At 37.9% G+C, this 15,135-nt stretch overlaps 2 protein-coding genes across 3 annotated transcripts in view; both read right to left on the bottom strand.

Moving 5' to 3' along the window:
• Nucleotides 1-957, bottom strand: part of LOC136829896 (clusterin-associated protein 1-like) — an 83,352-nt gene extending 82,395 nt beyond the window's left edge. Inside the window, exon 1 of one of the 2 annotated variants that reach the window (XM_067089016.1) lies at nucleotides 823-957. The gene's annotated coding sequence lies outside the window, so the exon portion shown is untranslated. The remainder of the gene's footprint in view (nucleotides 1-822) is intronic. The other variant, XM_067089017.1, reaches the window with a different exon arrangement.
• A 5,235-nt stretch (nucleotides 958-6,192) lies between these two features.
• Nucleotides 6,193-15,032, bottom strand: LOC136829892 (uncharacterized). The gene is made up of 3 exons (XM_067088972.1): nucleotides 14,609-15,032; nucleotides 14,124-14,218; nucleotides 6,193-8,476 (listed from the first exon to the last, which is right to left on the bottom strand). The coding sequence occupies exons 2-3, from the start codon at nucleotides 14,132-14,134 to the stop codon at nucleotides 7,501-7,503; spliced, it is 987 nt and encodes a 328-aa protein (XP_066945073.1). The 5' UTR covers nucleotides 14,135-14,218; nucleotides 14,609-15,032; the 3' UTR covers nucleotides 6,193-7,500.
• Between the last annotated feature and the right edge of the window lie 103 nt (nucleotides 15,033-15,135).

Here is a 15,135-nt window from a genome sequence, read left to right as displayed (position 1 = left end):
AAGGAATTGAGAAGTTTCCTTCAGCGTCAGAGGGGCTGTGGGGGGACTCATACATGATCTTCACAGGTTAGACCTACATCTTTCCAACTATTACGACTGTCTGCTTGTGCTGGATCAGTTCATAACCCATTCGTCAACTATAACAGTTTCTGTTACGCTATTTTAACTCTGTCCTTTCTAATTACCAGCCAGGTAATGCAGCCTACTAGGTTTGGTAGGTTTACTATAATAACCTATAATTTATGTTTTCTACAAAGGGGGGATCCAGGAGGGCGAGGTTAGGTAGGTTAGCTTGGTATAATAACCTTTATTTTTTTATTTCTATAAACCCCACCCCCCATTCAATTAACGTAGCCTACTAGGTAAGGTTACTACGGTAACCTTTACAAAGCTTTTTCTTCAGGTTGCTGTAACATTTGGCGTGTGTTACAACGTTCTGACTCTTCAGTCATTACCGCACTACTACGCGCTATCACTTGGAAAAGTTCTAACGTTGCCTTGAAAATTTCCTACTAAGTTTCTTAAGCAAAGCCCCTTAAGGCACTCCTTTTCTGTGACGTCATTTCCCCCCCAACCCCTCTTCTTCTCTTAACCTGCCACAAGCCGAATTTCCGTCGCAGGCCTAAGTATTATAGGCCTTCACTAACTGCGTACTTCATTTCAGGACAATGGCCTTACATGAATAAACCCCCGATTTCCAAGGGTGTGCCCCAGGGGCCGTGTTCTGGCTGTTATCGTGGTACATTAAACACCAGCAAAACCTTGAGCTGAAATTTTAAAAAAGGCATAAAATAAATCTAATCCTTATCTGAAGTCACTTACATGAAACAGAGGAGAATCTCGCTTTGCAACGTAGCGGCGTTAGAACGCCAGCATAATTCAAATCAATCAATCAATCACGGGTGAGCAAAGCACCTGCTCTTCCTACCACTGTAATTGACAGCGGTTTGTTTACACTAACACAAATGGGCGGAGCTTGTTGGATGATACGTCATAATGCCACCCTAGGGAATTAGGAAACGTTTAGTGGCATGTCTTTGATTTTTGCGATTATATATATATATATATATATATATATATATATATATATATATATATATATATATATATATATATATATATATATATATATATATATATATATATATATATATATAGAGAGAGAGAGAGAGAGAGAGAGAGAGAGAGAGAGTGTATACAAAAGAACTCTGGGGACGATTTCGGTAAAATATAGGCTACTGTTTATGTAGCTGCGGATTTCTAATGGCATTACAAAGTGGTTTACATGGTTAATAACATTTTTCATGAATTTGGGAAGAAACTATAAGGATGAAATATTGACAACACTCATAATTCCACCGCGCTTTGCAGCTAAGCACCGCCTAATCTCACAATGATATTAACATTTGACATGCAGGATTATGATGAATTAATACCCTAATATCGGAACTGGCTGCATAAGTCTATACTTCATTTCAATTAACGTGGTCTATGTGGAATCGCTTATGCAGGCCAACGCCAATTTTAAAGAATGATGCTTGTGTATTTAGGAGCTAGTAAGGAAAAACTTCTGACTCGCCAAAGTTGCATTCAACTGTAAATTAATTGGCACCTGGTCCCCTCTATTTGTGTTGTTATCAAAGAAATATTAATTTTGATTTACTTTCTACAAATTAAATGATTTAAGGGGTTATCATGGGGCGCCATAGCCACAATTCATTTTTGCTAGGATCATTGTTCATTTATCTCCAGGTGCTTATCGTGCACCTTGGAAAAGGAAATGTAGGGTTGTGCTGCTGCATTTTCAGCTTGTTGTTCCTTTGTCCAAGTCCTTCATGTGTTCACTAGCAAGGGCCCTTAATTCTGAACGCTTATTTTTAGGCATATCTGCAAAAGCAAACACAAACGAACGCAGAGTCTATAAGACGTTCTCTAATCTCGTGTCTCTCATTGAAAGGGAAAAATATCGTACCGTATGTGAGAAATTCCTCCTACAACAATTTTTCCATGATGTTTTTGTGCATTCAGTTGTTCTCATGCGATCTATCCCTTACAGTAGAGTTATTATAGTATCGTCTGTCTCTTAAGAAATTATTGATTTGATTTTTCGTTGTGAATTGCCGTAACCGACAGACAAGAACCAGCTATAGCCTGTGTAGCCTATAACTTAGGAGCTTGATGTCGCCCGGCAAATCCCTACCAACATGTCTACTACGATGTTTCTCAACGACTTAACAACTTGTTACCCCATTGTCAGTTTTAATGTTCTCACCGTGCTTTGTCACTGGTGTGAACGCAGCCTTAGACTCTTAGTCCCCAAAATTGAATTTACTTGGTATCTCTCTCTCTCTCTCTCTCTCTCTCTCTCTCTCTCTCTCTCTCTCTCTCTCTCTCTCTCTCTCTCTCTCTCTCTCTCTCTCTCTCTTAAGGCAAAATTTCTAGGTAGATTTTGAGGATTTTTTTTTTCATAAAAGTTCGGCCATGATCCACAGATCATATTATATTTGAGGCTTGGAAAACAAGTATCAAATACTTTTGTTTTGGAATGAGTCATTTTAGTGTATGAAAGTTTTCTGTCCTAACTTGCATGTTTACATGATTACATATACTGTAGCCTAGAGTTTCAAAAGTCAAAAAAAATAAAAAACATAGTTAACATATTCACAGTTTCATAAATTTTTTTTCATGCTACGACACTCTCTTTTTCTTTTTATCTATCACAATTGCTTTGTTCACATGTCTCATCCGAAAGAACACAGAAATTTTAGTATCTTTGGGAACATCAACTCCCGATAATTCCATTTCTGAAATTAATGTCCTTATGCAGTCTGATGCCTTAACTCCTAAATGAGGATATTTTAATCCAAACTTCTTCACAACGGAGCCTCCAATGCAGAGCCGTATATACGGCTCTGCTCCAATGTATCGAAGAGATTCTTCTTCTATCACTTCAGGTATCAATCTCTTGTCTTCCCCTGTCTCATTACTAGATTCCTCTCTCAAGTCTATTGTGTCCTCATTTTCTTTTTCAAAGTCACATTCTACTGTTTTGAAAACAAAATACTTGTCAGGCATATTTCCACAGATAGTTCTCTCTCGCTGTCTCGGAGTGGTAGAGCTTTCGACTGGCACGCTGTTAGCCCAGCGTTCGACTCTCCGAGCCGCCAAAGAAGAATTAGAGGAATTTATTTCTGGTGATAGAAATTCATTTCTCGTCATAATGTGGTTCGGATTCCACAATAAGCTGTAGGTCCCATTGCTAGGTAACCAGTAGGTTCTTAGCCACGTAAAAATAAGTCTAATCCTTCGGGCCAGCCCTAGGAGAGCTGTTAACCAGCTCAGTGGTCTGGTTAAACTAAGATATACTTAACTTTTTCGTATTGCACTTGCTGGAGTTTGCATTTGCTGGTTAAGGATATCAAATTCTTCTATGCATTCAGTAGGGTTTTTTCACTTAACAGCGCAATGTCTTTCCCTACCAAGTACTTTCTTGAGCAAAATTTAAAGTTTACTGAATGAGGATTTTCATATGGCCCATTCATTTGACGTACACATCCAAAAAGTGTTCAAGTACAACCTGATTCAGTTTTCTTGTAGGAATGAATTTAACACCACATAATTTCTTTGCCATCTCATATAGGCCTATCAGAGACTTGCATGACAAAATCACTCCCTTTTGAAATTTATACATGCAATTAAATCGTGAGTTTGCCGCCTTCATGGTTATCATGGTGTCCATCATTTCATGCAAAACATTTTTCTGTTCTTCATAATCAATTCCAAAAACATTTCGGGAGGCCTTGTCACCATAAACAGTACAAGAATTCATGATGATATCAAACCACTTGTGAACTAGTGATACGAACTTTGCAGTCTCCCCCCAGTTACTGCTCTCTAACAGGCCTTTCTTACCCAAAAATGCTATTGCATTTGCAGTTGTGCTGGACAACAGTTGCACTGCCAGTTTCACGCGTTGCTTTTTTTGTCCAGTCAGGTTAAAATGACTTTCGTTTGATTTGTAAGAAAGGCCATATTCTGTCTTTCTCTTACTACACATTTCACGAATGGCAGAATCCGACACAATACTGCCATCTTGCACTTTGAACCCCGACTTGACGAAATTGTTCCTCATGAGTTTGATGAGATGAGGCGCATATGCAAAAACAAAGATGTCCCTGTCTGCACTTGGATTTTTAAAGGAATTTGTCATGGATTCTACAGATATTTCCAAATTTTTCCAAACACGGAGATTTGACGAACCCAAATCATGCACTAATGCAGCAACATGATACTTGGCTTTTTCAACACTTTCTATTAGAGTTAACAGAATTTTCTGAACGTTTGATTCATCAAATGCATAATATACTGGTTGTTTCCTAGGTTCTCGCTGGGTGAGCAGGTTCCGTTCTCAGCTACCACTCTGATGGTCGCGAGTTCGAATCTTCGACCGGCCAGTGAAGAACAAGAGGAATTTGTTTCTGGTGATAGAAATTCATTTCTCGCTATAATGTGGTTCGGATTCCACGATAATCTGTAGGTCCCGTTGCTAGGTAACCAATTGGTTCTTAGCCACGTAAAAATAAATCTAATCCTTCGGGCCAGCCCTAGGAGAGCTGTTAATCAGCTCAGTGGTCATGAGGTATATACATAATGTCTCCGGCTTTATCATGAGAATAAGCTTTTTCTAAACTCATTTCATCCAGAGACAGTATAAACATAAAGAAAACCTCAGAGACCGGATAAATGTAAAATAGGTCTGACGTCATCGGGTGTCCTCCGTCTATTGTTTCGTCACAGACAAACCTTGTTTAGACGACCTGTTCATGGACTGGTCAACAAAATGGTGGCATTCATTCGGGCCTTGCATGAATCTTGATTCATTTCAAAATATCTTGATTTCATTCAACAGAATATTCACTCAGATATTTTCAGACTTTCGTAATTTTGTTATATTCGTATGGATTTATTTAGTTCACGTGAATATTATTCTCTTTGAAAATTTCAGTTCGTAACCAGAGGTCTTCAATGGAAAATAACTACCTTTAGTTTTATTATTATTATTATTATTATTATTATTATTATTATTTTTTTTTTCTTTTGTCAACCGATGAAATTGTGTGATCCTATTAGGGTGCGCCCACACCAGTGACATGTTGCTTGGAAACCAGTTGGAAACATTGTGGGGGACACAGTGGGAGATATCCGGATACAGATCTCCTGATATGTATGGGAACATATCTGTCACAATGTTGAGAGACATGTCGGCAATAAGAGTCGACTCGGTGAAACTGTCCACACCAGGTCTCCAGAAGTGGCAGACGTAATATCGTCGTGTGAGGATGCTTTGCTGACAGCTGCATCATTTGCTGTTTCGTGTGCCCACCGGAGAAGAAGAAGACGTAGAGCATGGACAAGACCATCGTTATTATACAACACGAACGGCGAAGCGCACCAAACTCTGATAAACATGTTGATAGGGGATGATAGGCTATACGTGTCTTCCGACCGCACAATAAAAGAGAGAGGAGTGTTCGAAAACTTCTTAAGGATCTCAAGATGTGATTTTGAGTACTTGCTGCAAGTGACTGGTAGCAGCATCGGTAAGCAGGACACCAAATGTCGGCAGTCAGTACCGGCCAAAGACCGCCTTGCTGTGACACTACGGTTTCTGGCCACAGGAGACTCCTACTGTACACCACCCTTGGAAATGCGTTCAAGATTTCCAAACAAGCAATCGGCCTCATGTTCCAGAAGTTTGTGATGTATTGATTACAGCTCTCAGCGACTACATTAAGGTAAAGAGAATGATGAAATAGTAGATAAATTTTTCTAAATATGACTCGTATTTGTTTCAATGATTTGACATTAATGCAGTGGCCTATCTAGGGTATATGGCAGTCATGGCTTCTGCCATGGGCGCCACTTTGACAATTTGTGACTTACAGTTTCTTCGACCTCTAATTTGCGCCCCATACAACCATTAACTGAAAAGCTGCATCAACACAGCGCTCTTTATCTGATATGTATAATTGTTATGCCGTGAGTATTTCTTATTTGTATTGTATTGCACTACATATGAACGACCGTGTCTGTAGACTTCACTTGATAGTAACGCAGGGGACTCGGTAAGTTAGGTTGAAATTGTCTATTAATAATTTTTCATATATCAGGAGGGGGTAAGTATTCTCCGGGCACGGTTTTTCATAAGTTTTATTCTAACTCTACTATATCACACGGCCAGCCACCCTGGACTTAGAAATTTCTTGATGTTAAGAGAGGAGCGAGTGACACAATCCTACCCAATTTGGTTTTCAAGTAACTCTGGCTAAAAATTGATCAGAATGAACTCTGGACCTATGTTGAATAAAACTCCGCCTCCTTGAGGACGTCTACTTTACTCTTAATGGTTCAATCTTAACTCCCACTTTTGGCAAGGACAAATCAGGTCAATTTTGCTGACCTTTTCGCTTCATAACCTATCCTCTAACTCCTCCTTCCTTTCCCACATCTTGGAGGTTTGTTATGGTTAGTCTTCAATTTACTTGGTCCCATGACTCATCATTTTAAACTATCAACATCGTGTCTCTCTCTCTCTCTCTCTTTCATAATCCCTATCAGTGAATCTCATACTTATTCACTGCATAACATCACTCGGTCACCTACCTGCATTGACTACAATGCAAGTAGATAACCAACTCAACTTGACTATAGTCAATTACTTCAATGTCAATGATTTCTATTAACAAGCAATAAATGCAAGAAATATTATAATGCATCATAGTGCTAACACAAACAATATAAGCATGAATTACATATCAAATACTCAAACTAAATGCAGAAAATTATGGCAAAGTAAATATATCAAATGCCTATTACTCTCTGGTTATCAATCATAAATTGAAAAAAAATCAATCATCAAATGTTCAAGTGCAAGTCAATGGTAAACGCTATCACTCTCTAGGAAGGATTCTGTCCATCATGTCCTTGATTATGGTAAGCTTATTCAGTATCAATTTCCTGACAATCATAAAAGAAATGAAAGCAAACAGTACCAAAAGAATGACATTTATGAATGACATAATAGGAGAAATCTCGGTCTTATATGTATGAAAGAAAGTATGAACCTCTTCTAGCTTTGTGAATGTCTCCAATTCCAGTTCTGAAAGTTGAAATTGTTAACAACTGCAAACTGATGTACACTTTTACTGAAATTCAAACTGTACGTCGTGAAAACTGTTGGTTTGTAATACAAATTATGTAAAATGACCAGTTCACAAGCAGATGAAAATGAGTGTACGTTAATGAAAACTACTTCTGTTTTGTTTGACTTACAGTCAATCTTAGCATTCAATCTGTTTGCTGAGAACACAAAAATTTCATCATCAATGATTTGAGCCTTGAAAGTTTCTGTAAACGGTATATATTTACAATGGTTCTTACCATTCTTGTTGTTTACAAGATCATCTAAGCAATGAAGAGCACTCAATGGTTCATAGAAATTCACAATGTCACAAACATATACACCATCATTAAGCATGACACATTCCTGAATTTATGTTCGGGAATTTCAGTCACTAGGAACGAATCATGCTGCAAGGCAAAGTGTCGAACTGTTCCTTCTAGTACAATGGACTTATTATCTACTACCATTGGGAATGGATAGACTGACATCAATGAGTTGACGTCTGGATTGTTGAAAGGGATCACTAGTATGATTTGATTGGCTATCACTTTCACTGTTATCAGGCCATAATAGTCCACTATATTTTCTACTAGTGGCTTCAAGTGATTGTTCACAACACATTTCTGAATAATGGCTTCAATTTCACTAGGGGTTATCAGAAAAGGCGACAGCAGGTTTTTACCTGCCCTCATGATTGCATTGAGTAATTCCTTGTATTCCAGAAGGAAATTACTTGTTTCTATGAGCAGTTGCTCCATCATTTCTGTTTGATGGATTCTAGCAATTTCTGATGAAACATTATGGAGGGCACTATTCACAAATTCTTTCAGCACTGTGATCATTTTCTGATTTTGATTGACATTTCCTATTACTTTATTATAGACAGTGCCCTGCTCAGAAGCCCAATTTTCAAGTTGTGCCACTCTTTCCTTTAGCCTTTCAACATTACCATCGGTCGCCACTCCAAAGAGATTATGTAAAGCGACGCCTATAAAGGGTATGAGTGATCGCTTTACTACTTTCCTTGGCATAACACTATCGATGTCCCTCTGCAACTTGGAGAGCATGTCGTACAAATTTCTATCTTGGACACTTTGTAATCCTGCCTGTATCTGATTGCTCAGCTGGACTAACTGCTCTCTCTGATCGATAATGGAGTCCGTCTGGATCTTAACAATGGCTAGGTCCTGTATCATCTTAACCTTGCCATGCTCCTTGATGATGGCTCCCTTTCTTAGTTGTACGAGTGAGTTCACAATTTGACTCACTGCCAACCACCATACAATCCATTTGCTGAAATAATGTTATCAAGCAGTAAAAATCTTATCAACTACATTTGTTTACCATTGCACTTGCCATTGCCTTCTTCTCAAATTATACCTTGGGGTCATTGAAGATTCTATTTTATTATCTATCTTATCTTTATTGGACAAATCTTTTAACTGGGTAGACGACCAAGGTTCTGAATGAACTACTTTAATGTGGTTCCAATGTACAATGGATTCTTTCAAGGTAATTTCATGCATTAACTTGAATTTATTCAACTTCAAAACTTCTAAAACTCTATATGGACCTCGAAATTTTGGTGATACTTTAATATTAGGTCCTTCAAGAACATGATTGAGTACATAAACTTGTTGTCCTACCTTTAACGAGGGTATGGTGGATCTGTTATTGTAATACTTACTAGATTTTTATGTAACTCCTTTAATCTAGCCCTGGTGACTTTAACGGTCTCGTACGTACGTCTTGTCTTCCAAGCAATATAGTCCTCGTAGTTGTACGTACGTCTGGGTGGTGTGGCATCATCCAAAAGTGAATTTGGCATTCTCTTTTGGTAGCCATACAATAGGAAATGAGGAGTTTCTCCTATTGATTCATTTACTGTGTTGTTTAGAGTAAATTGTATGTCTTCGAGAGTCAAGTCCCAGTCTTCAGTGCTAGGGGTTACCAATGTTTTCAGAACATCCTTTATCTTGCGATTTGTTCTTTCTACTGCTCCATTTGAGCTTGGCTTATATGCTGTTATTTGACATTTCTGTATTTCATAAAAGTCACACAATTTCGTTAGAATGTCACTAGTAAATTCAGCAGCATTGTCTGAGAGCAAAACTTGAGGACATGAATGTCTGGTTATAATTCTAGACTTAAAGGCTTCTGCCACCGTTGATGCTTCTCTGTTTCTAGTTGGAACAATTTCTACGTATCTGGTCAAATAGTCAATGAAAACTAAAATCTGTTTATTTCCTCTGATGGTGTTCGGGAATGGACCTAAGAAATCCATTGTGACTACTTGAAAAGGATTTAATTCTGAAGGATACATTTCCAGAGGAGCCTTGACGTTGACATTCCCTTATGTATATTACATAGGGTACAATTCTGGACAAATCGAGTAGCATCTTCACTACATCGAGGCCAAAAATAGTTTCTAGTGATTGTTCTACATGTTTTCTTAATTCCAGGATGTCCTGATAACTTGTATGAATGGGTTAGTTCTAAAACGTCTTGTATTAGTGTATTAGGAATGTACAAACGTGAACAAGCATTTGGTTCGTCTGAAGTCTTGTACAATAACCCATCTATCAATTGAAACTCTGAATTTTTCTCACCTTGCAAGAGGTTACCAATTACTTCCTTTATTCTAGAATCCTTTTGTTGTTCTTGACGAACTTTGTCTAAATCTAAGTCTGTGATTTGACAACTGAAGGCGAAATTATGAGTGGTAATTTGTTTCTCGTTCTCTTCTTGTGATCTAGATAAGGCGTCAGCTAATGTGTTATATCTACCAGGTATGTATCTAAATTCTGGGGCAAATTCTAATACGCTAACGAACCATCTATTGAACTTCATATTATTGGTAAAGCCCTTTTCTTGAAAAGATCACAAATGGGTTTATGATCTGTAAGAACATTAATTTTATGTCCTAGCAAAATGTGTCTAAATTTCTGTAATCCCCAGACTAATGCCAAACATTCCCTTTCTGTTGTACTGTAATTTCTTTCAGCTGCATTCAAAACTCTACTGGCATAGTATACAGTCCTCATCCTTGTTTTATCCTTTTGCATCAAGACGGCACCTAGTCCTGTACTTGAAGCATCACAGGCTAAGTAGAATTCCTTCTCGAAGTCTGGATAAACTAGGATAGGATCTGTTATCAACATATCCTTTAGTGTTTTGAACGCTGCTTCCTGTTCATCTTTCCACTCATAGTTAGCATCTTTCCTAGTTAACTCAGTTAATGGTTTTGCTATGGTAGCAAATCCCTTTATGAAAGGTCGATAATACCCTACCATACCTAGGAATCTTCTTAGTGCCTTCAAATTTCTTGGGGCTGGATAGTCTACAATAGCCTTAATCTTTCCTTCTTGCATTTTCAAACCATGTTCACTGATAACATGTCCTAGATATTCTAGAGATTTCTTCAGAAACTGACATTTCTTAATTTTTACCTTTAAACCGGCCTTTCTGAGCCTATCTAATACTAATTCTATTGTCTTGAAATGACTCTCTACATCCTTACTAGCAATTATTACATCATCAAGATAAACCGATACGTCTTCAACATCTCCCAAGATTTGCAGCATTAAACGTACAAACGTTAAAGGAGCTGAAGTAAGACCAAACGGCATTACCTCAAATTGCAAATGTTCTTTATGAGTACTGAATGCCGTGAGATGCTTGGATTCTTCATCGAGAGGAACTTGCCAATATCCACTCAGTAAATCGAGGCTAGAAAAAACCTTGGCACCTCCTAATTGAGCTAACATGTCATTAATGACTGGCATTGGCATTCGATCAGGGATGGTGTGGGAATTCAATTTACGGTAATCAATTACCATCCTCCATGTACCGTCTTTCTTTGGAACTAGCAGTAAAGGTGAATTATAAGGTGACTGAGAAGGTATTACAACTCCATCTTCTTTCATCTCTTCAACCATCTCATCTACAATGGGTCTTTGACTTATTGGAAGTTTGTAGTTAGGTATATAAAAAGGTCTAGCACCATCTTCTATGACTATTTTGTGCTGCAGGACATCTGTCCTTCCTAACTTATCTCCTGTTACTGCTACAACACTCCTATATTTCTCTAATATCTGTAGTAACCTGTCCCTACAATGAGGAAAATCTGTATTATTTACTTCCCCTTCTAATTTAACTCTTGTGTCAGCTACAGAGACAAATGCTTTTTCACTTAGGGTTAGTAAAGGGTTAGTAATCACAATTCCCTTACAGAATTCTATGCCGGCATGCAATTCTAGTCTCTTGTCAGAATAATTATACACATAAGTCGTACAATTTCCACCATTAAGTCTTACTAGGGAATTGTCCATTTTCACAAAGTCTGGTAAGTCTTCATTAACTAACAACACATCTGTATCACCTAGGTTTTTATCTGTTACAATTCTAAGACAAACCTTTGTCAGACCTTGTGGATGCAGTATAATGCTATTGTTTAATTTGAGTTTTACAAGATTATCATCGGCAGTACTAACTAAGCAGATCTCTTCTGCATTCTGTGCATCGGCAGTGTAACAGACATCAGTATCATCTGAACTTTCATCTTGTGGTATCACAGAACCTATCTCTGTCATTTTTAGGTTGCCTAATAGCAACACCTCATTGAGATACTTCTCTTCCGTATCTTCTCTTATTATTAAGTGACTACAATCTATTAGCGTGTCAGGATCGTCAGGTTGGGAAAAAGAACTAAGTTCTTCGGAGGTATCTACTTGTCGTGCACTTGAGTTATCAGGTTCATACCTGCTATCTGAGAATTCCTCCTGAGTGGCTTCTAGGCTTTTAAAAGTAGTTTGTCTATCTTCTCCTATTTCTTCTATCATTGAATTTCTACTCATTGTCCTACCCGGGTTAGCATTAAATTCTATTTCTATCTGTTGGATGTCTACTTCTTCAGATGAGGCTGTCTCAGGTAAAGTGATCAAGTTTATCTGAAACTGTTCCTCTTCTTCAAGAGAGCAAACATTTCCTCTATCAATTTCCTTGATAGTTACTCTTCCATTGCTACAATCTAGTGTAATTCCACATCTTTTCATAGCCTGGAAGGAAAATAGAGCTTGAGCTGGAAAATATTTCTCTTCCAACACCACAAACTCTTCCCTATATTTCTTATTTAGAATTTCTATCTCTAAATTGACATTGCCTATAGCCCTTATTTGCTTTCCAGCGATCCCTTTATGGTCCTATAGGATTCTCTCATTTGGGAAAGCTCACAACCTATATGTTTTGTTAAAGTGCCTTTATCTATGATACTTACAGTACTGCCTGTATCCAACAATATGGAACTCAGTACACCTTCTAAGTGTACTTGTATGATAGGCAACTCTTCCTGACACGTATTAAAATTCTTTACAGAAAACACTATTTCATTACTTCGAGTAATGTCTGTTGGGGACACATCCTTATTCACTGTCACTATTTCTCTCTGTAAGGATGGACCTTTCTGCTGCACCCTCTGTGATTGTCACTGAGAATCCCCTTGATTTGGGTTACTGGGGGAGGTATTTTGGATATTAGGCTGAGTACTTTGGTTATTTTGAGACCCCTGAGAATTTCCCTGTTTGTTGTACCAACAGTTTTGGATCAAATGTCCTGTCTTATTGCAATTCGAACACCATTTGTTTCTTCTACAATTCTGGGTTGTATGGTTGTTATAACCACAATTTCCACAACTTTGTCTCTGCCTATTGAACTGTGGCCTATTATTCCCTGAATTTTGGCCTTGACTAGCTCCCCTCTGTCCAGGAGTCCTGTTATTTCCAGTGGTATTCCCATTGTTACCTCTGTTTGGCGGCCTACCTTGATTGTTTCTATTTGATTGATTAAATCTCCTATTGTTGTTCCCACCATTTCTATCAAACGAATTTCTATTTCCCTGATACCTAGACCTAGCTTGCCCTGATTGGTTTCTATTGGACTGATTGCTATTATTTCTTGGGTTTCCACTAGCTACGGTTCCCGTAAAATCTGCACTACTACTTGATGAATTCTGTTTTACTTTCCTTTCTATGTACATCAAGGTTTGTACAATTCCATCATTTGGCTTCCTATCACAGTACTTCTTTAAGGCTACTCTTTCTTCCTTACCCAAAGCATCGTAGATTGGTCCTAATGACATATATCTAAGTACCTTGGATATACTAGCTAAATCTGTTTCATCATCATCAAATTCATCCTTCCTTCCAACAACAATTCCTACAGCTTTCATATCTGTCGTCACTCTATCTATAGCTTCTTCTACTCTAGTGGCTAAAACTAAGTGATTACCCTCATATTTCTGATGATGGAAAGTTCCTATGTTATACCATGGATCTTTCTGTGCTTCTGGTTGCCAAAATTGTAAGCACTGTTTCTTGAATTCGTTAAACAGAGTAATATTCCTAAAAGTACTGAATGCAGAACTGTATGTGCATCACCATGTTCCATACTAACATACAAGAGTGCTTCATCTATTTTCTTTCTCTCATCTGTGATACCAGCAGCTGAAATTCTGCTTTCTGTGTCTGCTATCCATCGATTTACACCATATTCTTCTAATCTACTTTTATCTACATTACTTGGGTCTACCGTTCCACAAAATCTAGTGGCTTGGGTTTTTACGGCGGCTTGCGCCATGTTAGGATTTCTAGGTACAATGGAAGTTATTGGGTTAGTGGTTACAACTGAAGGGTTAGCGCACTCGGTAAACTAAGTGGGGACCTTGACTACGAGAACGTCTGGGTCTAGTATTACTAGGATCAATTGGTCTAGAAAGTCGTTCAGGTACAGGTCTTAGGTTATATGGAGTCTGGTCTTCGCTTCTTGTCTGTTGCAGTCGGGCGATAACTTCGTCCAAAGTGTTATTCATATTAATTCATAAAATATTCAATGATTCCAAGAATGAAAAAATTGAAAAAAATTAATTTGAGAATCAGGTACTTACTTCAATTGCATGTTTGCTGAGTTGACTGTATCCCTCTATACAAAAAAAAATTCAAATTTTTCCTAACTCATTCCTTCATAGGACTCTCTCACAATCTGAAAAAGTCTGATATTAGTATTTACGTATACAATTGTTTGGGTTCCACTGCAAAATGCTGCGCCAAGTGTTTAACAATAAAATTTATTATGATAGAATTATTTAAACAGAACTGTCTCTATCACCAAGTGAACGAAAATTTCTATTTCGTAAAAAAAATTACTAAACATGAAAAAAAAATTATTTCCTTCGTACAACAATAAGGAAAAATTTTCAGAATATTATTCAAAAGAAAAATAATTTACTTAAATCATTTGTTTAAAAAAATTACTTTGCACTGCAGGAAAAAAATAATTATATAAAATTTCACGCACACACAAAAAATATTTAATTCACAGAGAAAAATAAATTCTCTTGATAATTCCCCGATACTAGGAATGAATGTTTACTATTCAATTAGCTTCGTGTCGCCTTGCACTTGAAGATCGCGCTGATTGCACTTGAGCGCAATTTGTCGTTAGCATCCAGCGATAATTCGGCACAGCTCGGCCGACTTCCCGTCCGTACTTGCTGAATTTGGCGAAGAAAAAATTTGGAATCCCTTCCAAACTGTTGATTGAAGACGTTACTTCCTTTCTCCGGAGGCGGTTATCAACGCGTTGACTTCTAAACTTTATCGCCGTTCCGAATTCTTCACTCTCTTTCGTCGCCGTCGTCCGCTCTCATTCGTCGCCGTCGTCGTCACTGCTCTGCTACCGCTACTTTTCGCTAAGTCTCCTTTTAGCGACCAAAAATTTTGGAATTTCGTGTATTTAAGTCCGTAGACGATAGAAAAGTTCACTGAACTGACGTAGATATAAGCGACTTTCATACGTCCGCCAACGCAGTTTGTTTTGGTCTTCTCCGCTTCTGCGATCGGCGTAGTATAGGGCGAGTTGCTGATTCTTTCTTTCGTAAATTTCGTTTTCTTATAAAA

Source organism: Macrobrachium rosenbergii, chromosome 45, assembly GCF_040412425.1.
Source record: "Macrobrachium rosenbergii isolate ZJJX-2024 chromosome 45, ASM4041242v1, whole genome shotgun sequence".
Classification (NCBI taxonomy): Eukaryota; Metazoa; Arthropoda; class Malacostraca; order Decapoda; family Palaemonidae; genus Macrobrachium; species Macrobrachium rosenbergii.
Note: the sequence above shows the minus strand (reverse complement) of the source record. Positions and strands in the feature narration are given on the sequence as shown.